The 26,720-nt window shown below is 49.5% G+C and overlaps 1 protein-coding gene across 3 annotated transcripts in view; it reads left to right on the top strand.

The window, feature by feature from the left end:
- The window catches only part of ALPK3 (alpha kinase 3), a 56,040-nt gene that overhangs the window by 17,530 nt on the left and 11,790 nt on the right, over positions 1-26,720 (top strand). For all 3 annotated transcript variants that reach the window (XM_045058751.1, XM_045058750.1, XM_045058752.1), the window contains 6 exons: positions 1,645-1,762; positions 2,352-3,564; positions 19,913-21,932; positions 23,734-23,881; positions 24,293-24,420; positions 24,546-24,581. In XM_045058751.1, the coding sequence (XP_044914686.1) occupies positions 1,645-1,762; positions 2,352-3,564; positions 19,913-21,932; positions 23,734-23,881; positions 24,293-24,420; positions 24,546-24,581 (3,663 nt within the window). The remainder of the gene's footprint in view (positions 1-1,644; positions 1,763-2,351; positions 3,565-19,912; positions 21,933-23,733; positions 23,882-24,292; positions 24,421-24,545; positions 24,582-26,720) is intronic.

Here is a 26,720-nt window from a genome sequence, read left to right as displayed (position 1 = left end):
CAGTTCTGCTGCTCCCTGGGAGCACAGAGGCCCAACTGGATGGGGAGGGAGAGGAGACAGAGTGCGGATGGCACTTCCGAAGCACTTTTCTGTGAAATCCATACGGCAGGCTTGCATGCCTCCGGGAGTCATATAGTAGAGGGGAATGGTTCGATGACACGGGAGGGGGCAGGAGTGACTGTTGGAGAGATGTCCTTGACGAGGCAGGAGGAGATGGGATCCAGTGGGGTCGGCTGGAGGTAGGAGTGTGGGCAGTTTACCCGGAGACGGCAGGGCAGACAGAGCAGGTGAGCCCCGTGTGATCTTTTCTACTGTTGGGTGGGTTCCCGGAGAGCAGAGACCCTGGTGGTGACGTTCTATATCTTTATAATCCTCGCTTGGCAGTCAGCACACACAGAATACATATGTTGGAGGGCGTGTGTGTTAGGGGTCTCTGAGTTCTCATAAATAGTGGAAATCACTTGGCGTCGGCTTAAGAAATGAAGCAGGCGGGGCGCCTGGTGGCTCAGTTTTTTAAGCGTCTGACTTTGGCTCAGGTCATGATCTCTCGGTTCGTGGGTTCAAGCCCCGTCTCAGGCTCTGTGCTGACAGCTTGGAGCCTGGAGTCTGTTTCAGATTCTGTGTCTCCCTCTCTCTCTCTGCCCCTTCCCCACTCACACTCTGTCTCTTTAAAGAAAATTAAATAACAAAAAATGAAGCCGAGTTCACGGGAAGGCTAGACGGGCTTCTTGTGGGACTGAGGAGTGCAGCTGTGTCCACGCGAGGCGTGGACTCAATATGTGGAAGGGTGTTGAGACTGTCTGTCTGTCTCTGATCTCTTATTCTGTTCTGAACACGAGCTTCGTCTTTCCATCTTGCTCTAGGCTGGTCCGTGAGGACAACAGGGCTGCCCCCTCCTTTGAGGTTACAGTTCCAGACCCAAGGGTAGAGTGTCTCGAGGTCTTGATTCCTAAAACCTAGGTCAAGTAACTGGATTGGATTAGCTGATTGGTGTCCATCACCGGACCCCTCAGCTACGTGGGGATGGAGGCAGGGATCGTGACTCTGACAGTTGGAAGCTCTCCCAGAAGCCCCCCCCCCCCGGGAGAGGGGCTGGGGAGACACCTTGGTCGGCCTCACGGCAGTGGGAGCAGGTAGGGAGTTAGGGATGGATGGATGATAGATGAGCGGATGGATGGGTGGATGGGTGTGTTTTGGCCGTGTCATCAAATAATACCAGCAGCTCGGCAACCTGGGCAGGAAGTAGGAGGGCTCTCGGTGTTGGGGTACTGGCGGGGGCGTCTCTGAGGATAGAGCTGTGACCGCGGTTGAGGATGTGGAACAGGACGCTGAAGGAAGGAGGCTTATTTCTACCAGCCAAGGCTTTCTGGAAACTTCTTGCTTCCCTTCTTACCAGGAAGCGAGGAAGTTTCTCCTCCCTCTCTGCCTTCCAGCTGCTGAAGGGGGGCACAGTTTTCAGCCCTGACGTGGCCTGGCTTCTGCAAATGAGTTGAGCCAAATGATAGCCCTTCTCTTCCGGCGGGTGGGGCAGGCGGGCCAGCCCAGGTGCTTCCGGTGGTCCGGGGAAGCCGGGGCATTCTGCGCTCCCCTTCCGCTGCTTTGGAACTGGTCTTCCCGCAACCCGGTCTCCTGCCCCCTTCGTAGGATACCCAGAGCCGGAGGTGACCTGGTACAAGGATGATGTCCAGCTAGACCGCTACTGTGGCTTGCCGAAGTACGAGATCATGCATCAGGGCAACCGTCACACGCTGCAGCTCTACAGGTGAGGGGAAAGCGGCCTCTCTGGTCGCCTGAGGGTCCCGTGGCCCCGTCAGAAGTGGGGGACGCAGATGCCCAGGCGGGGTCCAGGGGTGGAGGAGGGTGGGGGTGGTTTCTGCTGCGGAGTCGAACCGCTGCTGGCGAGGCGTGTCTGCCCGCCGGTGCCTGGGATCCCCTCTGGCGGGGGTGGGAGTGTTTCTGACAGCCCGAGAGTGGAGCACAACCAGAGGAGGTCCCGCCCCGTAGAAACATTTTCCATGAGGTCAGCTGCCAAAAAAAGGCTCCTGGGTCATCCTTACTTCACAAGGGGGCTATGCGGGTCACCTGCTTCTGAAGGGAGCTCTCCTAGGCCCCAAGTCTAATCCCCTCCCGGAACAGCATGACCTGGGCCAGCTCCCTCCCTGGTGCCGGCCTCGGTTTCCCCATCTGTACGTTGGATGACACGGTGATGTCTGGGGGTGGGGGGTGGCGCTCAGGGCGGGACCGGTGGGGGGCGGGGCAGCGTGCTCAGCTCCGGGAGGCGCTGGCTGTGGGGCGTGGGGCCTCTCGCCTGGCAGGAGGGCCGGGTCGGCATCTCCTGCTCCTACGTCTAGGTGTCAGGAGGAAGATGCGGCCATCTACCAGGCGTCTGCCCGGAACACCAAGGGCATCGTGTCCTGCTCGGGGGTCCTGGAGGTTGGCACCATGACCGAGTACAAGATCCACCAGCGCTGGTTCGCCAAGCTGAAGCGCAAGGCTGCGGCAAAGTTGCGGGAGATCGAGCAGAGCTGGAAGCCCAGGAAGGAGGTGGCGGGAGATGCCGACACCCTGCGGAAGCTCAGCCCCGACCGCTTCCAGCGGAAGCGGCGGCTGAGCGGGGCTGAGGTGCCTGCGCCCCCGGGCCCCACCGAGGAGGCTGAGGACGGGACCCCGGCGGCGTGGCAGGTGGAAGAGACCGAGCCTGGTGGGCACCCCGGTTTGGGGCTGATCAACAGCTTTGTGCCCGGAGAGGTGACCACCAATGGGGAGGCTGTCCCGGAGAACGGGGAGGATGGGGAGCACGGCCTGTTGACGTACATCTATGAGGCCATGGAGCTGGCGCCTCAGAGAGCCCCCCAGAAGGAGTCTGGGGCCAAGAAGAAAAAGAAAGACGAGGAACCTAAGCAAGGTCTGCGGAAGCCAGAGTTAGAGAAGGCAGCTCGAAGCCACCGTTCTTCTGAAAACCGTGCCCCGAGTTCAGACAAGCCTGAGCCCCCGGGGACACAGGGGCCCGGGAATGTGGAGCAGGTTCAGACCCGGCCCGGAGGCAGGGCTGCACCGGGGCCTGCGTCCTCGGGAGTGGATGGCCCCAGGAAGCCAGACGCGGCTGGGGGCACTCCGGACCGGGCCCAGAAGGCCCCCGCCCCAGGCGCAGACCGGGAAGCGTATTTCTCCCTGAAGGACATGTATCTGGAGAGCACCCGGGGGGGCACTCAGGGGAAGGAGGGGCCCCAGACCCCAAGTGGCCGGGCGCCCGGAGAGACGTCCTCGGGGAAGGTACCCAGCGAGGCCGGGGGTGAAAGGGGGCCTGCTGCCCCTGGCCAGCCCCCATCCTCAGCCCCCCAGCCGACTAGGCCTTTCAACAGGAGGAGATTTGCTCCGCCAAAGCCCAAAGAGGAGCCTGCCACCGACAGCATGCCCGATTCTTCGCTGGGCCAGGCTCCAGAACCCTTAGGCAAGGCCTCACCTCAGGCCTCTGCCCAAGTGCCCACACCCCCTGCCCGGCGGAGACACGGCACCCGGGACAGCCCCCTGCAGGGGCGAGGAGGCCACAGGACTCCAGGAGAGGTAAGTGTGGGTGTTGGGTGCCTAGAGGCTGCTCTGGGAAGCTGACCTCATGGAAACTCCTGCTCCAGCAGCTCGGCGGCCAGCGAGCAGTGGGCTATTTATAGAAGGGGGTGAGGTGGTGATGGAGTGCCCGCCAGGAGCAGGGGACCACAGGCCTGGCCCTCACTCCAGCCAATCTCCAGATGCCAGGCCTGAGGGCAGCACAGCTTGACTCTGACCCTCTCCTCTGACAGCATGGGGGCTCACGGCCAAGGGACCGTGTCCCAGAGGGAGGGAGAGGAAAATGATGTTCTTTGGTGGGGAAAGAGCCTGTGGAGAGTTTTCTGTGGGCTATACTGAGGCAGCAGCATTTCGTGGGGAGACTAAGGAACAGGAGTGCACTGTAGTGTGCAGGGGGTCTCGACCTGGATGCTTAGCAGAACATTTTTAAAAATATCAACTGTTGGTGGGTTCGAGCCCTGCATAGGTGCTGGCAGCTCGGAGCCTGCTTGGGATTCTCTCTCTGTCTCTGTCTCTCTCTCCCTCCCCCTCTCTCCCTCAGTTCCTCCCCCACCTTGCACCATATCTGTCTCTCTCAAAAATAAATAAATAAACTTAAAAAAAAAACATTAAAAAATATATATATCAGAGGCGTCTGGGTGGCTCAGTCGGTTAAGTGTCCGACTTCGGCTCAGGTCACGATCTCACAGTTGGTGAGTTCAAGCCCCGCACTGGGCTCTGTGCTGACAGAGCAGAGCCTGCTTGGGATTCTCTCTCTCCCTCTCTCTGCCCCTCCCCCTGCTTGCTGTCTCTCAAAATAAGTAAATAAACTTAAAAAACATATAGCAACTGTCCAGGAAATTCTGGTTTAAGCTGACTATATGCTTAACATTTTGTGATTTGGGCACGTTGTAAAATCAGAATAAAAATACTACCTGCTTCATAAGGCTACTGAGAGTCTGTGCTCAGCACAGGGCCGGATGCATATTAAGAACTAAGTAAATGGCAGGAGATAAAAGATAACTACTACGAGGGATATAGATGCAAACTCTTCCATGTGGGAACAGGAGTGCCATCATTTTCAGGGGTCGGGTAGCCAGCAGAGAGAGGGAAGGTGATGTTTTGTGTGGAGGTAGGGATGGGGGTATCCACTCTTCAAAGAGAGAGGCAGGGGGGCGACAGCATTAAGGAGTTTGGGGACCGGGGAGGGACAGGGTTGAGAGGCGCGACAGAAGAAACTCTCCCATTTGGTCCGTGCTAATCTTGTTTCAGGGAGCAGAGGGCAGTTGCTATTTCACAGGAGTTTCGGCAGGCGGTTTTACAGTGGACAGTATTCCTTCTGAGTGGCAGAAAGGAAGGGGGTTTCAAAACCCAGGGAAGATGACAGAAGGGACAAGCTACCTGCCCCCAGACCTCATGGAGGGCACAGGGAAGGGGTGCTTCACGGACAACGGGGTTGGGGGGCGCTGCCTTTCCCATGGAGAGAACTTCCATCGGGAAAGGAGGGAGAGACAGGTTTTGTTTGTTTTTTTTTAAGTTATTTATTTATTTAGAGAGAGAGAGAGTGCATGGGAGGGGCAGAGAGAGAGGGAGAGAGAGAATCTCCAGCAGGCTCCGTGCTGTCAGCGCAGAGCCTGACTCGGGCTCGAACTCATGAAGCGTGAGATCATGACCTGAGCTGAAATCGAGAGTCAGATGCCCAATAGACTGAACCACCCAGGCACCCCAGGGAGAGATCAGTTTTAAGGGTGATCAGGGGAACTGGTTTTCTTCCAGTGGTGCTGAGTGAGTCTGTGGGGACAGTAGTTCAGAGGGTTTGGGGGGGTGGAGTGAACCTCAAACCAGACTCAGTCTGTTCATGACTCACCCCTCACGTTTGGTCTCTGGAGATGTTGGCAGCCGGTGTGGTGACTTCCTAGTGGCCCAGCCAGGGCTACTCTGTGTGCCTGACAGTCCTCAGGCTGGACAGGAGGGCCTTGCTGCAGGGATGGCCCTCATGGGCCCCGAGGGAGCTCATTTGGGAAGTGACCAGGCCCGCAGCCAAGTCTGAGTGAAGGTGGCCTCCCCGCCCACAGGGGTGGGGACGCCACAGCCGGGCCGGCTGCACCTCCTGGCAGGGCCCTCCTTGCCTCTCAGGAGGGACAGGTGCACCGGTCCCACTGTTCCCACAAAATGCTTGTGTGTCTTTCATTCTTCTGTGCTCTAAAAATTCGTGAAATAGATCACACATGTGAGAAACACATTTAACATCTATGTGCATGTTGAAGCTGCTGCTTTTTAGTGGCCGAATTTGATTGTTTTTTCATATTCTTTTTGTTTGTTTATCTTTATGTGTGTTTATTTTTGAGAGAGAGAGAGAGCATGAGCTGGGGAGGGGCAGAGAGAGAGAGAGGGAGACACAGAATCCCAAGCAGGCTCCAGGCTCCGAGCTGTCTGCACAGAACCCCATGCGGGGCTCAAATCCATGAACTGCAAGATCGTGACCTGAGCCAAAGTCGGTTGCTTAACCGACTGAGCCACCCAGGCGCCCCATGTTTTTTCATATTCTTATTCTCCCAAGTCTGAAAAAAAAAACCCTTATTTTTCTGATTATGAAAGAAACCCACGGTCATGGTGAAAAATATGGGGAGGGGGGAACCCTCCAAGTTTGATGTTGAAAGTAACAATTCATCTATAGTTCTACCACCCAGAAGCCTCTTGGTGTATGTACCAACCTTTCCGTATATGTAGTTTTATTGTTTTTTTTTTTTAATTTTTTTTTCAACGTTTATTTATTTTTGGGACAGAGAGAGACAGAGCATGAACGGGGGAGGGGCAGAGAGAGAGGGAGACACAGAATCGGAAACAGTCTCCAGGCTCCGAGCCATCCGCCCAGAGCCTGACACGGGGCTCGAACTCACGGACCGCGAGATCGTGACCTGGCTGAAGTCGGACGCTTAACCGACTGCGCCACCCAGGCGCCCCTATTGTTTTTAAAATGTAATGTGTGCTGTTCTTCTGAGTCAGTTTTATAACCTGTTTTCTTCACTTCTGAGTATTTCATGAGCATCTTCTCATGGTTTCTAAAAATTATCCAGAAAACTTTAATGGTTGCAATAAGGTGCCACCATATGGATATTTTAACCATTTCTTTCATAGGTTATGCTTTCCTTCCCTGTTCTAAGGTTCGTTAAGTATTCGTCTACATTTTAAGTAATTTTTTGTTTTTTGAATGTCTTCATTTGACTTTTAAATTAACCCGGAATTGATTTGAGTATATAATATAGCATCAGTTTCCAGCTCGACTTTTAGTTAGCAGGTAGGTAATTTCCCTAGTATCATTTGTGGAATATTTAATTCTTAGCTATTAGTTTGTGATTGTTTCTTGACATACTAATTTTTATACACATTAAGGCCGATTTTGGTTCCTGTATATATACTCATCTTAATCTGTTAATGTGTTTGTTGAGTCTTACAACAGAATGTCCTTGTTTGAATGATCGTAGCTTTAATTTCTGGCAAAGCAACCCTCTTAGACTTCTTTTAAAATTTTCTTAGCTATTCTCTCTTGTTCATTCCTCTAGGAAAACTATAGAATCACTATTTGAAATTCTTTAAATTCCCACATACTAGTTTTTTGGTACCTCTATATTTACCTTTTTTTTTTTTTAAATCACATTTAAAAAAGTGGTAAGCTGTTTTTAACAAGATCAAAAGCCTATTAAATCTTGAAAAACGGAAGTGCAATTTGCATTTGGAACGATCTTTTAGTAAAACTTGCTAGATATATATTTTAATCAGCATTATTGGGATGTCATATATATACTATAACATTCACCTAGTTCAAATGTGCAATTTAATATACACAACTTACAGTTATGCAGGCATTACCACAGTCCCATTTTCGAACACTTCCATCAGCCCAAAAAGATCCCTGTTCCTTTTTGCAGCTTACCCGTGTCCCCACCCCCAGACCCGGGCAACCACTAACGTGCTTTCTGTCTCTATATCATTGGTATTCTGATTGGGATTACAGTAAGTATAAGAATTAATTTGGAAAAATCCATATCTTAATATTTAGCTTTCTCACCTGACGGCATGGTATTCCTTTCCACTATTCAAGCCTCTTTCATACCTCTTTTTAAGTTCTGATGCTTCCTTCATACGGGCTCAGCATGTCTCTTGTTAGGGTTAGTACTTGAAGGATCTTGACTCAGGGCTCTGATGCCACTGCTCCCTTCTTTGTCTTGATTTCCTTTCCTGGAGATAGGGGACATCTCTGACAGTTTAGATGAGGCTTCCATATTGGATATGGATGAGGAGCAGGTGCTGGGACTGAGGCCTCTTGGGTTGTTAAGAATGTCTAGACATCATGCTCCCCTGCCCCTAAGCCCGGTAATGCTGTGTAGACAGCTCTTTCCCCAGGCAGAAGCAATCTTCCCTGAAGGTACTTAATGAGTGGGAACTGGCCTCCAGTATCCTCAAAGGCTGCTTGTTAGTGCCCTAACCTGAGATCTTCTCTGAGACTGGCTTAGATCTCTGGAGCTGAGGTACTGGAGTGTGGGGACATGGTGGAATGCCCCATCTTCCCAGGTCTCTGGAGGGGACAGTGTAGACATGGGAGAGCGCTGCTGAACGCCTTGCGATCTCAGACTTGGGGATGATCATACCGAGATTTGGAAACTCCCCTCCCATAATCAGGCATCTTTGGTTTTCAGAGAATACGTGAATACAAGTATTTTCTGAGAGGGGGGACTTGAGGAGGGGCATGATCCTTGCCTCAAGGAATTAGCTGGTGAATCGAGGGCATTAGACTTACACCAAACCGCAAGGACAGAGGGTGTGGTGAATGGTTACTGCAGTAGGTTTCCAGGGAAGGAGGGTGAAGTAGTCCACAGTGACCAGGGAAGGCATCTGGGACGTGGCCAGGCTGGTTGGCAGCATGTACAGGATTCATTGCTGGAAATACCATAGTAGAAAAGCATCAGCTAGAATTTTTCTGATCTGGAAGAGTGTCCATGATATCCCCAGGTTGAAAGAGTTCAGATAGGTGGGAGAGAGGAAGGAAGTCATTCTGGGAAGGACAGGGAGCATGAAGCAAAAGTAAGATGGTGGGCTAGCCCAGGAATGCAACCCTACCTGTCCTAGTCTTAATGCCCAGATGCTTTCAAAGCATGTCAACACTTTTTCTTCTCTTCTATGTCTTGTATTCTGCTTTGGTTGGTTTAGCATGAACTGTAACATCACCTAGGCTCGAGCATGAGACGGAAAGGAGGGGGAACTAACATTTATTGAATATCAGCTTCCAGTAGTGCTAGGTTAGATAGTTCAGACCAATTTCCCTACAGAGGACAGCAAGTAAAGGACAAAGTGAAGGGTTAGCAGCCCGGGATATGGGACAAAATGGAAATCCAGAATGGTGACAAACCCAGTGTTTGTCATAGCAGCTGTTTGCCACTCCAGGAGAGGAGAATGAGAGACTCAGCAGTGTTTTAGACACAGCCTTATGGGACTAGGGACACAAAGGTTGGCATCTGTGGTCTCAAGAGTAGTAGCCCTGGTCAACCCCCTGGTCTTTGGGTTGGGACCCTGAAGGAATAGTGAGCCAGAAGTAAATTACCCACACAGGGATTGAGGTTTAGCTCTAAGTTACTCAGGTGACAAACATATATCCCAATCCCTGAAGTTAGGTTAAGGTGATTCAAGACACCTGGTGCCTTCAAGCACCTGGAAGAAGCGAAAATCATCTGGAGGACAATAGTATCACTTTAAGACTCAAATTATTTTTTAAAGTTCATTTATTTATTTTGAGAGAGAGCGAGCACAAGCAGGGGAGGGGCAGAGAGAGAAGGAGAGAGAATCCCAAGCAGGCTCTGTGCCATCAGTGTGCAGCCCTACACGGGGCTCAATCCCACAAGCTGTGAGAGCATGACCTAAACCAAAATCAAGAGTCAGATGCTTAACTGGCTGAGACATCCAGGTGCCCCTGGCCTCTAATTATTTTTAAAAAGCACTTCAAATATAATATTTGGCATCTGGGGCGCCTGGGTGGCTCAGTCGGTTAAGAGTCCGACTTCAGCTCAGGCCATGATCTCGCGGTCTGTGAGTTCGAGCCCTGCGTCGGGCTCTGTGCTGACAGCTTGGAGCCTGGAGCCTGTTTCTGATTCTGTGTCTCCCTCTCTGTCTGCCCCTCCCCTGCTCATGCATTGTCTCTCTCACTCTCAAAAATGAATAAATGTTAAAAAAATTAACACTTGGCATCCAAATGAAGATAAGCAGGCACACCAAGAGAGGAAAATGTGAAAAAGAAGTAGCAAAACCAGCAGATAATATAATGTGTCCATGGGGGTTCCAACTTTTCTAACGTTTGGAATTATTAGACATGAACTATAAAACTAAAACTCTTTTTCCTGTATTCAAAGAAGGTAAAAAAAAAAAAAAACAAGATTGAAAATTTCAGAGAACTGGAAACTTTAAAAAGTGGCATAGACTTAAAAACCAACCAACTAGAAATCCAGAACTGAAAAATACAATGACTAGTATGAAGCTAGTTGTTATGGGTATAGCACTTCCAGTTCTGAATAAGACGGAGCAAACACACTCACCCCGTGTCTCCCCTTGAATACAGCTAACAACTTGGACAGAATGCATGGTGGGACCATTTGATGACTTTGATAAGCAAACAGGAGCAGGTAGATTGGGGAAGAAGACCAGAATTCAAAGTACCCCAGAACCAGCAGTGTTTACTGTTTTGTTTGATTGTTTGTTTGTTTCTTAAATCGACTATTCTCTGGTCTGGTCTTAATGCAATCGGAAGCTCAGAAGTAAGCATCAGCTTTACTTTAGGAGAAGCCCTCTACTCTAGATCAGGCTTAAGGAATAGAAAAGGAATCTGCTGGTAGTGACAGTAAGAGACCATAGGTGTTAAACTTTGAGGGAGGGGAATCTTTCCTTTATTTAGAGAAGCTGTAGTCCCCAAGAGGGTAGGATGAATTTCTGTTGCTTTCTCTCTCGCTCTCCCTCTTGCTCTCTTTTGAGTCTCTTCCTGGCCTAGGACACAGGTTCCTTTGTGCAAATATGTGACAGAGAGGAGAAAATGAAGCCCCAGCTATCTGGCCAGAAGACTGAAAAAGGGGGCCCTATGGACCCAGAAAGTACAGGGGAAATCATGGAGAAGGAACATTTGGGAAGTGACTTCTTAAGCTGTTTATAAGTTCCTGGGCTTATTCTCAAGCTATTCGTGCATGCATGGATCTAGTTTTGGCCCGTGTATCAAAAACTTTGACAGTGGAACTAAAAAACTATCATTCAAATCCCAGACTGGCCACTGGGTGGGATACCCACCAGATAGATCTGAATAGCCCTGCAAAGGCTTTGATAAATGGAACTGGCATTGACACTAGAACTTCAAAAGGCTGAATGGAACTTGCAGCCTGAACACAACCAAGTAGATTGATCATCTGATAAGACACAAATATTAACATTATCCATAGGGTTTATATAAGAACCAGCGTCTCATGATATTCAAAATGTCTAGGATACAATGAAAATTACTTGGCCTATGAAAAGCCTGGAAATCTCACCTTGCCTGGGAAAAGACAGTTACAGAATGTCAATGTCAAGATGGCAGCACTGTTGGAATTATCTGACTTAAAATCAGCTACTATAAAAATGTGAAAAAAATGTAAGGGTAAATACTCTGGAAATAAATGGAAACATAGAAAGTCTCTGCAAAGAAATACAGGGTACAAAGAACCAAATTTTGATTTCAGAGCAGAAAAGTGCAATAACTGAAATGAAGACACTTCCTGGCTGGGCATAATAGCAGAGTGAAGATGACAGGAAAACGTCAGTGACCTTGAAGATACATCAACAGAAATTATTTAATGTGAATAACAGAGCGGGGGAAAAGATAGGAAAAAGAAATAAATAGAGCTTCAGGGACCTGTGGTACAATATCAAAACATCTAATGTTTGTGTCATTGGAAACCAAGGAGAGAAGAAAGTGTGGTACATAAAAAAAAAAAAAAAAAGAATAAAAAATGGTTGAGAATTTCCCAAATTTGACAAAAGACACAAATCTACAGACAAGAAGTTCAGCTAATCCCAAATAAGGTATGCCCGCAGGGGCGCCTGGGTGGCTTAGTTGGTTGAGCGTCCAGCTTTGGTTCAGACCATGATCTTGCGGTTTGTGAGTTCAAGCCCCATGTCGGGCTCTGTGCTGACAGCTCAGAGCCTGGAGCCTGCTTCGGATTCTGTGTCTCCCTCTCTCTCTGCCCCTCCCCCACTCACACTCTGTCTCTCTTTCCTTCAAAAATAAATAAACATTAAGAAAAAAGATATGCCCACAGAATTCCCTGCTAAGAAACAGTAATCAGATTGCTGAGAAGTGAAGACAATGCAAAAATCTTGAAAGTAATCAATGAAAACACATTATTTATAGGGGAACAATGATTGAAATGACTACAGATTTCTCATCAGGAACCATGGAGGTCAAAAGGAAGTGGAATAATAGACCTGCTGAATGAGAAGACTTTCATTCTATAAGTCTACATTCAGTCAAAATGTCTTTCAGTATTGGAGGTGAAGTAAAGAGTACCAGATAAGAGAAAGCTACAAGACTAACTCACTGACACACCTGTTCTAAAAGAATTGCTGAAGTACATTTTTCCTGTGGAAGGGAAATGATACCAGAAGGGAACGTGTATCATCAGGAAAGAAAGAAGAATAACAGAAATGCTAAATGTCTGGGTAGACATACAACAGAAACAGGAGACGTAAGGGACCTATATGGTGGCAAAATCACTACATCTCACTTGAAGAGGTAAAATACTGACTCTAGCCTCTGAGAAGTTAAGTATATATATTGTTAGCCCTAGGGCAGCGATTAAAGTACTGTACAAAGAAATGTAGTAAAAACCACAATAGAGGTGCCTGACTGGCTCAGTTGGTTGAGCATCTGACTCTCGATCTCAGCTCGGGTCTTGATCTCAGGGTTGTGAGTTCATGCCCTGTATTGGGCTCCATGCTGGGCATGGAGCCTACTTAAAAAAAAAAAAAATACCTCACAGTATATAAATTAAAGTGGAATACTAAAAATGTTCAAATAATCTAAAAGAAGATAGGAAGGGGGAAACAAAGGAAGGAAAGAACAGAGGAAACAAATAGAAAACAAATAATAACATAGTTGACCTAAATGCAAACATATAAATAATTATATTAAATATAAGTGGTCTAAACACACAAAGACATTGGGAGAATGGGTCGAAAACATTCCCAGCTCTATGCTTTTTATAAGAAATTGACTTCAATTATGATGATATAGGTAAGTCAAAAGTGAAATAATAGAAAATATACACTACACAAACAGTAATCAGTTGAAAACTGGAGTGACCATATTAATTTCAGACAAAATAGACTCCAGAGCAAAGAAAATTACTGGGGCAAAATAGTGAATTACATAATAAGAAAAAGATCCATTCAAGAAAACATAATTTAAAAAAATGTGTTTGCCTCTAACAACAGAGCTTCCAAATATATGAAGAACTGGAAGGAAAAACAAACAGATCAGCCATTACAGTTGGAAACTTAAACATTCTCTCAGTAATCACAGTAGACAGAAAATCCGTAAGAATAAGAACAAAAAAGAGGCTGAACAGCATTATCAACCAACTGGGTTTAACAGACTCCTAGAATACTCCATGTGACAACAGAATACTCATGCTTTTCAAGTGAATGTAAAACATTTACCAAAGTAGATCATATTCTGGATCATAAACAAACCTTAACAAATATAAAATAATTGAAATCATACAAAGTATGTTCTCTGACCAAAATGGAATTAAGTTACAAGCCAAGGACAGAAAGATAATAGGAAAGTCTCCAACCACTTTAAAATATTTACGATACACTCTCACAGCAAATGGGAAAGTCTTAAGGACAATTGGAAAATATCAAACATTTTTTTAAATGTTTATTTATTTTTGAGAGAGAGAGAGAGAGAGAGCATGTGCCTGAGCTGGGGAGGGACAGAGAGAGAGGGAGACACAGAATCCAAAGCAGGCTCCAGGCTCTGAGCTGTCAGCACAGACCCCAATTAAAGGCTCGAACCCACAAACTGTGAGCTCATGACCTGAGTCAGAGTCGGAAACTTAACTGACTAAGCCACCCAGGCACCCTGGAAAATATTTTTAACTGAATCAAAACGAAAATACAACACATCAAAATTTTGGATGCCACTAAATCAGTGTTTTGAGGAAAATTTATAGCATTAAATATTTATATTAGAAAAGAAGAAAGGTCTAAAGTCAAAATCTAAACTCCCATGTTGAGAAACTAGAAAGAGAAGATTAAAGTAAACCCGAAACAAGAAGGAAAGAGATAATAAAGAAAAGAGCAGAAAAATGATGACATTGAAAACAGAAAAGCTGTGGAGAAAATAAACCAAAATCTGGTTATTTGAAAAAAAAATCAGTAATATTGATAAACTTCTAGCAAGACTCATAAAGAAAAAAAAAATGGGAGAAGACACAAATGACCAGCACCAAGAATGAAAGAAAGGCTTGATTGACTGGTGATCCTTTCGCTGTATGTAGGTGTATCAAAACATCAAGCTGTACACCTTAAATTATAGCATTTTTGTCAATTAATACCTCAATAAAGATTTAAAAAAAAAAGAATGAAAGGTCAGGATGCCTGGGTGGCTCAGTCGGGTTGAGCGTCCGATTCTTGATTTCAGCTCAGGTCATGATCCCAGGGATGTGGGATTGAGCCCTGTGGCATGCTCTATACTGAGCTTGGAGCCTGCTTGAGGTTCTCTCTTTCCGTCTGCACCTCTCCCAGGCTTGCTTGTGTTCGCTCTCTCTCCAATAATGATAATAATAATAATAATAATAATAATAATAATAATAATAATAAAAGAATGACAGGTGGTATCACGAGAGACCCTGCAGCTATTAAAAAGATAATACTATGAAAAACTGTGCACATAGTTCAAAAACTTAGATGCAATAGACCAGTTCTTTAAAAACCACGAACTACCAAAACTCATGCAAACAATGAGACAACTTGAATAACCCTACAACTGTTACAGAAATAAAATCTGTAGTCAAAAATCTTCCAAAAAAGAAATTGTTAGGGCCAGATAGTTTTACTGGCAATTCTACCAAACGTTTAAAAATGATGAAACCTCAGTATCAGCTCTGGGTCTGGGTTTCAGGAGAAGGAGATTCCAGATCCTAGGCACTGCCCTCATCATTCCTGTTAACCTTCTGGTTGTGCTCTGCACCCCCACCCCCCGCCCCCGGCCCTTGGCTTCCCCAAACCATCGCTCCAGGGCCACGCCCCTTCTTGAGGGTTAGAATCTATAGTATTTCTCAGTCAGTAGTTGATTCCTGGATCCTCCAATGTGCTTGAGTCTGTGCAGGATGCAAAGGTGAATCAGACTGAGTCCTTAATCTCTGAGAATTTATGAGGAAGACGGTAAGGATGGAAAATTAAGCCTACGGATGTTCTTTGTGGTGAAGAAGCTCACACAGAACCAGCTGGGTTCGCCACTGCTCACACAGTGGTTATTTTAAAGGAATACACAAGAGTCCTTCTTGTATCTCCACATAGTTCCAAATGTAGACACACACACACACACACACACACACACACACACACACACACACACACACCCCACAGTGTTTAGAGAGGTCAGCTTTTGCAGAAGTGTCCAGAAAGTATCCAACTGATCATTCATCATATAGTTACTGAGCACCGAGTCTCTAACTCTGAGACACTGCTGGGTCCACCTCTTCAGAGGGGAAGAGTTTACACATTAGCAGGTGACACGTGCATGAAACAAATAACTACGACGCAGAATGAGGGCATACTGATAAATTAGGTACATTTGCCATGGGTGCTTAGGGTAGGAAGCCACTAACTTTTTGGAGGGTGGGGTGAGGTGGAGGAGGGAACTCGCAGTCTTCAAAGAGAGAAGAAACTTGAGTGCGGTCTTCAAGGATGAGAAGTCCTTCAGGTGAGTGAGGAGAAGGCTGAGACTGTCCCCTAGAGAGAAAATACACAAAGTAGTTACAAAACCACCTGTAGTCAGTACACTAACTTGGTGTTGGGCAGAGAGACCCAAGAGATGAACCCAGAGAGAGAGATGGGATCCTTGCGGAAGGAGGGGCATCGTTGATCACGCGAGGTTTTATTTACTTATTTTGGCTTTAAATTGAAAATTGCTGAAATACGTGTCATGTGCACATGGTATGAACTTTTAAAAGTAGAAAAAGTATATGGAGAATATGGTCTTCCTCAATTCCCTGCCTCGCCACCCCACCCCCCACCTGTTCCTCTTCCCGAAGTTAGTTGCCAGAACTGGTTTCTTGGGCATCCTTCCAGAACTATTTTCTATGCATTTAAAAATATGTGTGTGTCTGTATATTTGCTGCAAAACGATTGCATATTGTACCTTCTGTCCACACCTTGCTTTCCTATTTGGATATTTATTTATTTATTTATTTATTTAAGTTTATTTATTTCGAGAGAGGGAGAAGGGGAGAGAGAGAGGGAAAGGGAGAGGGAGAGAGAGAGAGAGAGAGAGAGAGAGAGAGAGAGAGAGAGAGAGAGCGCGCGCGCATAGCAGGGAAGGGGCAGAGAGAGAGAATCCCAAGCAAGTTCTGCACTGTCAGCACAGAGCCCAATGTGGGACTCAGACTCACAAACCGTGAGATCATGACCTGAGCTGAAACCAAGAGTCAGATGCTTAACCGACTGAGCCGTCCAGATGCCCATATTTTTTTGTTTTAAAAAAAATGTTCATTTATTTTTGAGACGGCACAAGCAGGGGAGGGGCAGAGAGAGGGGGACTGAGGGTCCAAAGCAGCCTCCGCACTGACAGCATAGGGCCCCATGTGGGGCTTGAACTCATGAACTGCCAGATCATGACTTGAGCTGAAACGAGAAGTCAGACACTCAACTGTCTGAGCCACCCAGGCACCCCTCTACTTGGATATTTATTTATTTGGAATATGGATGTACCATCATTCACTGGATCTGTTCTGTGTGGATGGAATTTGGGTAATTTCTAGTCTTTTGCTGTCATAAACTGTGCTGCAGTGAATATCCTTGTATATAAGTCCGTCTGCATTTATGTATCTATCTTGTATAGCTATAGGATAAGTTCCTCATAATGGAACTGTTGGGTCAAAGAGTATAAGTGTTTCGGGGCGCCTGGGTGGCTCAGTCGGTTAAGCATCCGACTTCAGCTCAGGTCATGATCTCCCTGTTCGTGAGTTCAAGCCCCATGTCAGGCTCTGTGCTGACACCTCAGAGCCTGGAGCCTGCTTTAGATTCTATGTCTTCCCCCACTCGCTCTCTGTCTCTCTCTCTCAAAAACAAATAAAGATCAAAAAGCAATTTAAAAGAGTATAAGCGTTTTTAGTTTTATTCGATGATGCCAAATCACTGTCCGTAGAGGCTGTGCTGACACCTGTTTCCCCATACCCTGGCCAACAGAATGTTCTTAAACTTTTTGCTCTTTGAGGCTCGGGCTTTTAGGCTTTATCCTGTAAGTGATGATAAGCCCTTGAGAGGTGTTTAAGCAGGGGAGTGTCACAATCAGATTTGTATTTTGGTAAGATCACTTGGGCTGCAGTGAGGGTAGGTGTTGAGCAGAGGCAAAGGCGAGGGTCACGAAAGCCAGTCAGGAGGCTTTGCAGGTGTCTAGGCAAGACAGAATTGTTGGCAGCGTGGTTTAGGCAGTCAGCAGTGGAGACAGAGAAGGTGATGGATATTGAGACACCGAGGAAGTAGGTTCACTGGGACTCAGGGACTGATCAGGCTTGGGGATGGGGGAGTGAAGATAACTTTAATCAAAACCTCTGGGGGTACCTGGCTGGCTCAGCTGGTGGAGTGTGCGATTTTTGGGCTTGGGGTTGTGAGTTCGGGCCCCATGTTGGGTGTAGAGATTACCAAAAAATAAAATCTGTTCTAAAAAACATGAAAGCTCTGTTCTCATCAGTCTTGTGTGAGAAGTTGGCGTTTTCTTTATAGTTTTCATGTCATGTTAGTGGTTCCTAATTCCTAGAACACCAGGAACTAACTGAAGGTCCTTTCTTTCTTTTTCTTTCTTTCTTTCTTTCTTTCTTTCTTTCTTTCTTTCTTTCTTTCTTTCTTTCTTTCTTTCCTTTCTTTCTTTTTACATATATTTATTTTTGAGAGACAGAGAGAGACAGCGTGAGCAGGGCAGGGGCAGAGAAAGAGGGAGACACAGACTCAGAAGCAGGCTCCAGGCTCCGAGCTGTCAGCACAGAGCCCGATGCGGGGCTCAAACCCATGGACCACAAGATCATGACCTGAGCCCAAGTTGGACGCTTAACCGACTGAGCCACCCAGGCATTCCCCGGTGTCTTAATTTTTTTATGATGAGCTATGATAAAGTGTTTCCATTACCCTTCCCCCCTGTCATTTTCTATCTTGTATTAGCCCCCACATTTTATTGTGGTGATTATCTCTGTTTAGTTAAAAATCCTCTATTTCTATCACCTGGCTTTTCAGCTCTGAGCAAACCTTTGGCTCCTGGTTTGTGTAGGTGATACAGTCAAGGAGCTTATCCACTCACCTTCTTCCTCCTTCCATTTTTGTACTCGTTATATAATCTCTGCCGGGTCTGGGCATACAGCACTCACATTTTGCTCTGTTACTCTAAGCCCCTCCGGTTTTCGTCTCGGTTCTATGGTTAATAAGTATTTGATGCTCCCCGCCAGTTCTTTCCCTAATCACCTTTTGGTTTGCAGTGTGTTCTCCGGTAGTTTCCTCCAGCGGGGCTCATGGGAACGATATTCCTTAAGTCCCTGTATGTGCAAAAGCCATTCTCCGAGCTTAGAGATGTTCAGGATTCCGCTTCAGCAGCGTGTTTTTGCTGGCGTTGTCTGAGATTGCTGCTATGGGGTGTTCTACTCTCCTTTCCCTGTGTATACAGTGTGCTCTTGGTTTTGGGGGTAGATTCTCGTGATTCATCGCTTACATACAACACCCGGTGCTCATCCCAACAAGTGCCCTCCTTCATGCCCATGACCCATTTTCCTCTCTCCCTCGCCCCCCCCATAAACCCTCCGTTTGTTCTCTGTATTTAAGAGTCTCTTATGGTTTGCCTCCCTCTCTGTTTGAAACTATTTTTTTCCCCGTCCCTTCCCCCATGGTCTTCTGTTAAGTTTCTCAAGTTCCACATATGAGTGAAAACATATGATATCTGTCCTTCTCTGCCTGACTTATGTCACTCAGCATAATATCCTTCAGTTCCATCCACGTTGCTGCAAATGGCAGGATTTCATTCTTTCTCATTGCCAAGTAGTATCCCATCGTGTATATAAACCACATCTTCTTTATCCGTTCGTCAGTTGATGGACATTTAGGCTCTTTCCATAATTTGGCTATTGTTGAAAGTGCTGCTAGAGACATTGGGGTACATGTGCCCCTATGAATCAGCACGAAGTTTGCTTTTATTTTCTTGTTCACGTTGTTGATTTTGATCGTAATCAGGAGGAAAAGAGGCAAATTACTGTCTGATGTCACCATGCTTAGACCAGAAACCCTTCAATTATGTTTGGGCACCATTCTCATCTCTCAGCAGAGAATGTGGGATTTGAAGCTAGACACGCCTTCTCAGCTAACCTGTCCTGCTCACTCTCTTGACAGTGGACGATCACTTTCTCCCTCAGCCATTAGTATTCTTATCTCTAAAATGGAAATAGTGCTCACAACAGTTTCATATTGTGAGGAGTGAGGCAATATGTATATAATAAGTAGGGACCTAGCAGAGTGCTTTGCGAATAGTGGGTGTTCAACAGGGCAATAGCACAATATTTCACTGACTTTTCCGCCACAGGTGGCATTCATAATTACTTTCACCTTCTCTGGATGTCACTCGCTCAGCGTTAATGGTGGATGCTGTCACTGAGGCCACTATGGGGAGACCCTTTGGCTCTCTCCCATTTTTCCCATAATTCTATTCGCTGGCCGTTAGTGCCAAAAAAGAGGGGCAGATCGATTGCTCAGAAGCCCTGGAGAGAGGATCCCCTCCTCCAAATGGCAGGGGTGAGGGGTGGGATGACACACGAACAAGGTCTTTTGGGAAAGGCAGGGTTTCTTTGGGGAGAGGTGGGAAGGGCCAGAGCGAGACCTGGATTCTGGATACTCCTTGGTCCAGACTCTTGGCATCAGGGATCGGGGTGGGCGGGCTTGGGACTTTGATCACGTGTGCTTAGCAGGCCTGAGGAAGCAGGTGGCGGGATTCCCGTCAGGGCACTTCTGGATGAGGTCAGAGCAGGCTGGGAGGCCAGGGTGAAAGGGATCCTAAGGCACATGTAGCCAAGTTCTTGCTTTTGTCCGTGTCGCTCAGGTCCCAGAATCCCAGGCAAACCCGGCTCCTACCATGCTGGCCAGTAACAGTGCCAGTACGGTCTCCTCCAGAAGCCAGGGCGTCATCGAGCCCATGGACACAGAGACCAGGGCGGATCAGAGGATGACATCTGCTGACCAGCAAGCCGGAGGCAAGAAGAATACAGAGGCGGACGGGAAGAGGCAGGTGGCTAGGAGGACCCAGGGAGACAGAACACAAACGACCCAGAGGACACAGGCAGATAGGGAGCCACAGGTGGACACTGAGCCACGAGACAGTGAGAGGACGGCGTCAGCCAGGAGTTCCCAGGAGGATGTGGTGGCACAGGGAAGGGAAGGAACGCAGGTGGAAAGGACGCAGGCAGACGAGAGGACGCAGGAAGAGAGAAGGATCCAGGAAGACAAGGGGACACGGTCAGAGGGGAGCATGTCCGCAGCCATAAAAGGTCAGTCAGAGAAGGGATCCGTGACCAGCCTCAGCCCACAGTCCAGAGCCCCTGAACGCCCACCTTCAGAGGGTCCGCAGTCTCCCCAGATTATTGAGTGTTTTGAACAGACCCCAGAAGGGTCCTCTGTCCCAGAAGAACCTGGTCTTGTGCTCAGATCTGAGGAGACGGCTGTGCCGGGTGCCCCAGCAGGTGGCCCCAAGCTCCCAGCACAGCAGCCTCCCCAGGGGGGGTTGGAGCAGCGGGGAGGGGTGAGATGCCAAGGGTCTGAGTGGTTGGGCCCGGTCAAGGGCAAGCCAGAGGATGGTCTCATCCCGTGCCCCAAGGAGGAGCAGCCGGGGGCAGTGGATGTGGGTGGCTGTCCTCCGGCTGGCAGGAGCCCAGAGGCGCCCACTCTGCCCTCTCTCCCGGGGCCGGGCCTGACCCAGAGCTCTCAGGAGGCACGGCCCAGCACTCCGACCTCTCAGCACATAAGTGCCACTGCCTTCCCGCCCTCTGGGGACCAGGCCTTGCTGAGGTCAGCCCCGCCGCTGCACCTGGGGCCAGGGACCCCCGCCCAGAGTCACCCACAAGCAATCGCGGCAGCCGACAGCGAGGGGGCCTGCGCCCAGGGGCCAGATGTGGAGGGGAGGCCCCCAGGACCCCGCAGCTGCGACCCTGGCCTCATAGACTCCCTGAAGAACTACTTGCTCCTGCTGCTGAAGCTATCCAGCACAGAGACGGGGGGCGGGGGCGCAGAGTCCCAGGAGGGGGCTGCCAGCAGGGCTCCGGTGCCCTCACCCACTCTGGTCCCCAATGTGGAAGTGGCTGGTCTGAGCCCCAGGACGTCCAGGCGCATCCTGGAGCGCGTGGAGAACAACCATCTCGTGCAGAGCGCACAGACCCTGCTGCTGAGCCCCTGCACCTCCCGCCGCCTCACCGGCCTCCTGGACCGCGAGGTGCAGGCCGGCCGCCAGGCCCTGGCCGCAGCCCGGGGCCCTGCGCCCAGCACCCTCACCGTCCCTGCCATCGTGGTGGGCGAGGAGGAGGGCCCTGGGCTGGCCTCAGAAGGATCCAGTGAGGGCGAGGGAGAGGTTTCCCTCGAGGGGCCTGGGCTCCTGGGGACGTCCCAGGAGAGCAGCATGGGGGGGCCGCTGGGGGAGGCAGGTGGGCACACGGCCTCTGGTCAGGGACCACTCTCAGCAGACAGAGGGGCCCAGGAAGCCTTCCGAGAGGAGGAGGCCCCAGGGGAGGCTCTGACAGGTCTCCCTGCAGCCACACCTGAGGAACTAGCTCTGGGGGCCCGGAGGAAGAGATTTCTCCCCAAGGTCAGAGCGGTAGGAGATGGGGAGGCGGCCAAACCTGAAGAAAGGGAGAGCCCCACAGTCTCCCCCCGGGGGCTCAGGAAGGGCCTCGCGCCTGGGTCCCCGGGGACTCCTGGGCGGGAGAAACGCTCCCCTACCCAGGGCAGGAAGGCAGGCATGCTGGAGGTGCCGCGGCCCGAGGAGGCCAGCGGCCTGGACGCAGAGCTGGCCCCGGAGGAAGGCAAGCAGGACACCCCGGCCAAAGCCAGGAAAGCCAAAGAGCTGCTAAAAGGTGAGCAGTGGGGAGGGTGGGGGCCGGCCTCCCAGGAGGGTGATGCGGGGAGAGCGCCCTGCAAGGGGGGGGACACGAGCCCGAGAGGGGTTACTGAGGGCGTTCTCCTGTAATGACCCCACCGTCGTGGAGTCCTAGAGGCCTCGTTCTTGTCCTGGCTCTGCCCCTCAGGATTGGGAATAGCACCAGCTGTGGACCATCGAGAGGGAAGTGGGATAGAAGAAATCGGGTCCTCCCACGGTGCTCTAGGTGGAGCGCCAACATCCCCACCGTCCCCTCTGTGAATTGTCACATGAGTCCTGAACAGGAGGGGCTGGGACTCAGAGGGGGGCCTAGAGCCCACACTGAAGTTCTTCTCTCTCTCTTTTTAAGAAAGTTTATTTATTTTAAGAGAGAGAGCACAAGTGGGGGAGGGGCAGAGAGAGAGAGGGAGAGAGGGAATCCCAAGCAGGCTCCATGCTGTCAGCATGGAGCCCAACTCGGAGCTCGAACTCATGAACCGTGAGATCGTGACCTGAGCTGAAATCAGGAGTTGGACGCTGGGCCATCTGAGCCACCCAGGTGCCCCCCTCTCTCTTTTTTTAATGCCACAAGAGCCTTTTGAGAAAAAAACTTTGTGTTTTGTTTTGTTTCTTTGCTGTTTTTTGTGAACTCAGTTCCTCTAAGAGATATTAAGGCCATTCATGTAAAATCTGTTTCTTCTTGAGTGGGCTTTCCCAGCTAGTGTCCCTCCAGTGAATTCTCCCTTTTCACCTCTCAGACAGACAGTTGCCATAGCGTCCTCCACAATACGTTTACCATCTGATGGCTCTGTACAGACATGATTCTGGTATGACAATTGCCGATTCTGGTAATCTGGGTTCTCTGTTTCTGCTTTCCATTCATCTGTTTAATCTCTCATGGATTTTGTTTTCTGTTTTTTCATTTTTTAAAATTTTAGTTGACACCTGGGGCGCCTGGGTGGCCCGGTTGGTTCAGTGTCCGACTCGTGGTTTCGGCTCAGGTTGCCGTCTCCCAGTTCGTGGGTTCAAGCCCCACATCGGGCTGCACGCTGACACTGTGGAGCCTGCTTGGAATTCTTTCTCTTGCCCCTCCCCACTACAGCTCACGCTGTCTCTCTCAAAATAAATAAACTTAAAAAAATTTTCTTTTGTAAATTTAGTTGACACACGCCGATACATGAGTTTCAGGTATATGACGCAGTGATTCAAGAATGCACATTATGATGGGGTGCCTGGGTGGCACAGTCGGTTAAGCGTCCGACTTCAGCCAGGTCACGATCTCGCAGTCCGGGAGTTCGAGCCCCGCGTCGGGCTCTGGGCTGATGGCTCAGAGCCTGGAGCCTGTTTCTGATTCTGTGTCTCCCTCTCTCTCTGCCCCTCCCCCGTTCATGCTCTGTCTCTCTCTGTCCCAAAAAATAAATAAACGTTGAAAAAAAAATAAAAAAAAAAAAAAGAATGCACATTATGCTGTGCTCCCCACGAGGGCGGGGTCCTCCCCTAACAGCTGTGTGTGTCCTCTGCTCTGAGGCTCCCCCAGGCCTGGGGGAGGAGCACAGAAGTGGGAACTTTCCAGCTCGGCTGTGTGATTCGGAGTCAGAGCAATACGGGGGCGGGGGGGGGGGGGAGGAGGGGAGGGACGCAGCTGGGGACCAGGAAGCAGTGTGTTTGTGTGGAAGCCTGAGTCCTGTTTTCCCTCACCTGTCCCACCAGGAACAACCAGGGAAGCTGGCGTAGGGCCAGCGAGGGCACAAGACCGAGGGGAAGTGGCTTGCCTCTCTCAACTGGGCCCCTGCTCTCAGCCCCACAGGTGATCCGGAAGATTCGGGTAGAGCAGTTTCCTGATGCCTCCGGCAGCCTGAAGCTCTGGTGTCAGTTTTTCAACATCCTGAGTGACTCCGTCTTGACTTGGGCCAAGGATCAGCGCCCAGTGGGCGAGGTGGGCAGGAGGTGAGCCAGCGGGTAGTGCCTCCACTGACCGACTCCCTGGTTATGACGCTAACAGAGTGGGGCATCGTCCTCACACTTTGGGTCTGTGCCCCCCATCTTCTGCTCACAGTAACTCAGTGGGGGGGGGGGGCAGTTCTAGTATTTCCTTAGCAGAGAGGAGAAAATTGAGGCTCAGAAGTATTAAGTCACTTGCCCATAGTCACACAGCTAGCGAGGATCAGGACTGCGGACCAGACCTGTGTGACCCAGGCCCAGCTCTTAACCGCGGCACGTCCGGCCGCCTGCCCAAGCTCTCGGTGCCGGGGTCCCCGGCAGCGTCTGAGGGCAGGGTGGGAGGGTCCCGGGGACCACAGTCTGGCCCTGGGCTGCGCGTGGCCATGGTCCTCACGGGGAGGGTCTCCCTCCCTGCAGTGCAGGGGACGAGGGCCCGGCAGCCTTGGCCATCGTGCAGGCGTCCCCCGTGGACTGCGGCGTGTACCGATGCACCATCCACAATGAGCACGGCTCGGCCTCTACGGACTTCTGCCTCAGCCCCGAGGGTGAGCGCGCCCCTCCCGGGCTCCTGGCCCGGTGCGTCCCCTGCGGGAGGGCGACGGGCATCTCTGTAGAGACGGTGCAGGCAGCCAGCCTAAGGGTGGCTGCTTCCTCTTCTTTTTCTCCATAGTGTTGTCAGGATTCGTCTCCAGAGAAGAAGGCGAAGGTATGGTGCCCCCCCCCACCCCAGGGGAGGAGCGGGCGGGCCTTCACCCCTACCCCTGCGGTCCACAGGGAGGGCCTTCTTTTAAGCACACGGGATCCATTCCAAATGCCAAGTTTACCTCCACACCAGCTGCCCTTTGCCTCCTAGTTTAGGATAGGGCTCGGGAGGGGGGGTTGGGGAAGATGGGGTGGGGAGGAGGAGTGGCTAAGAGGCCCTTGCACAGGAAATTAATCCAGCCTTGTGCCCTTGGCCCACGTCGGAGCCCTTGATCAAGGGCAGGACTGGCCGCTAGGACACACTTTACCCTGCTTGCTCCCTTCCCAGAGCTTCTCACGGTGCTCTGTGGGTTCCTGCATCAGATGCACACGGCACGGCTGCTAACAATGCAGTTTCTTGGGCCCTGCCGCAGATACTCTTAATCGTAACGTCTGGGGAAGGACCCGGGAAAACTGCATTTTCAGTAGGCTCTCTGGTGATTGTGATGTCCCCAAGTTATAAGGCATTTCCCCAAACATGAGGGTAAGAGTCTGTGAGGCTTCCGTCCGAGACGCACTAAGGGTCAGGACTGCGAAGGCAGCTGATGGTAGATGTTTAGAGCTTCACTGCTAACGAGTGCACTCATTCATTCATTCATTCATTCACTCATCTGATCAGCCAGTGACTGAACTAGTGCCTCTGTTCAGTTGTCAAGTTTATCCGGTACCAAATATAACCCCACACCTAAAAGCTTCGTAGTAGTCCTTTAATGTCCTCAAACATCCGATTGCGTTTCCCCAGTTGTCTCCCAGGTGTTGGTTTACTTGGATTAGGAACCACTCACCACTTTGGGCTGATCTATGTTAAGTCTCTAATGTATGACTGTTCTTCTTCATCGTTCCCCTTTTTTTGCCATTTATTTGTTGAAGTTGCTTGATGTGTAGAGTTGCTTACGCTCTAGATTTTGTTGATTTAACACCATTTCACACATTCTTCTACTCATGTGCTTTCCTTAAACTTATAATTAGATCAGGACGCCTGGATGGCTCAGTCGGTTAAGCGTCCCGACTTTGGCTCAGGTCACGATCTCTTGGTCTGTGGGTTCGAGCCCCGCATCGGGCTCTGTGCTAACAGCTCAGAGCCCAGAGCCTGCTTCAGATTCTGTGTCTTCCTCCCTTTGCCCCTCCCCCACTCATACTCTGTCTCTCTCTCAAAAATAAACATTAAGAAAAAAACAACAACTTGTAATTAGAGCAAGAGCTTGGTCAGATTCAGGTGCACTTTTGGGGGGAGGGGGTAAGAACACTTCACAGACGTGCCGTGTCTTTCCTTTCGCATCCTCTCTGGAGGCACAGAAAGCTTGTCATACTTTAGTAACATTAAGATTGATTCCTGCCTTCATTCAGTTGTTTCTGCCTGATCTGTCCTTTGGAAGAGTTTAAGAACTGTACCCGATACTTGTTACCTAGGGGTTTTTGCAATTACCAATTATTACCTAAATCCATTATTTCATTAGGATTTACAGCTAGACTATCTTAATTCTGTCACTTCTTCATTCATCAGTTGATTTCTTCTGTTATTTGGTTGCCCTGAGACGGTGTCCTAGCATCCCCCAAAGGTCACCAGTGAGATCGAGGGGTTTTTTGAGGGAGGAATGAGTATTTCTTAAACTACAACTATGAATATTTTTAAAACATATTTGGTACGTTCACCACATTGTACAAACCATTGTGTTCAGTTGGTAAGATTGTCTGATTTGGGCCAATGGAAGCCCCTTTGGGAGGTTGGCTCCTGTGTCCTTCTTGGAGGTTGGCCTCCGGTCATTTTTGTAGCTTCTTTGCTCTCTGGTCCGACAAGGTAGGTCAGGTCCGCCGAGTATACTTCCTGCCACAGACCTGGAATCAACTGTTTCTTTAGGGAGCTCTGGTTCCTTTTAGAGGGAAATGGTTTTTAGGGATCACAGTTTGAGTGCCAGGGCTGGATTGGTCCTGCAGACTTTCTGTTCCAGTCAAACATGTTGCTTGAGATGGAGACATTTCTTCATTTGAGCAAAATACCTAATTCCAAAATAAAGGAATTCTGGTATCGCATACCAATTGTGATGTCCACGGAACCCCCCTCCCCTCCAGACACTGACAGAGTCCTTGTGATGTGTGGGTACAC

The sequence above is a fragment of the Felis catus genome, chromosome B3 (assembly GCF_018350175.1).
Source record: "Felis catus isolate Fca126 chromosome B3, F.catus_Fca126_mat1.0, whole genome shotgun sequence".
NCBI lineage: Eukaryota > Metazoa > Chordata > Mammalia > Carnivora > Felidae > Felis > Felis catus.
This window is presented reverse-complemented; position numbering and strand designations above follow the sequence as displayed.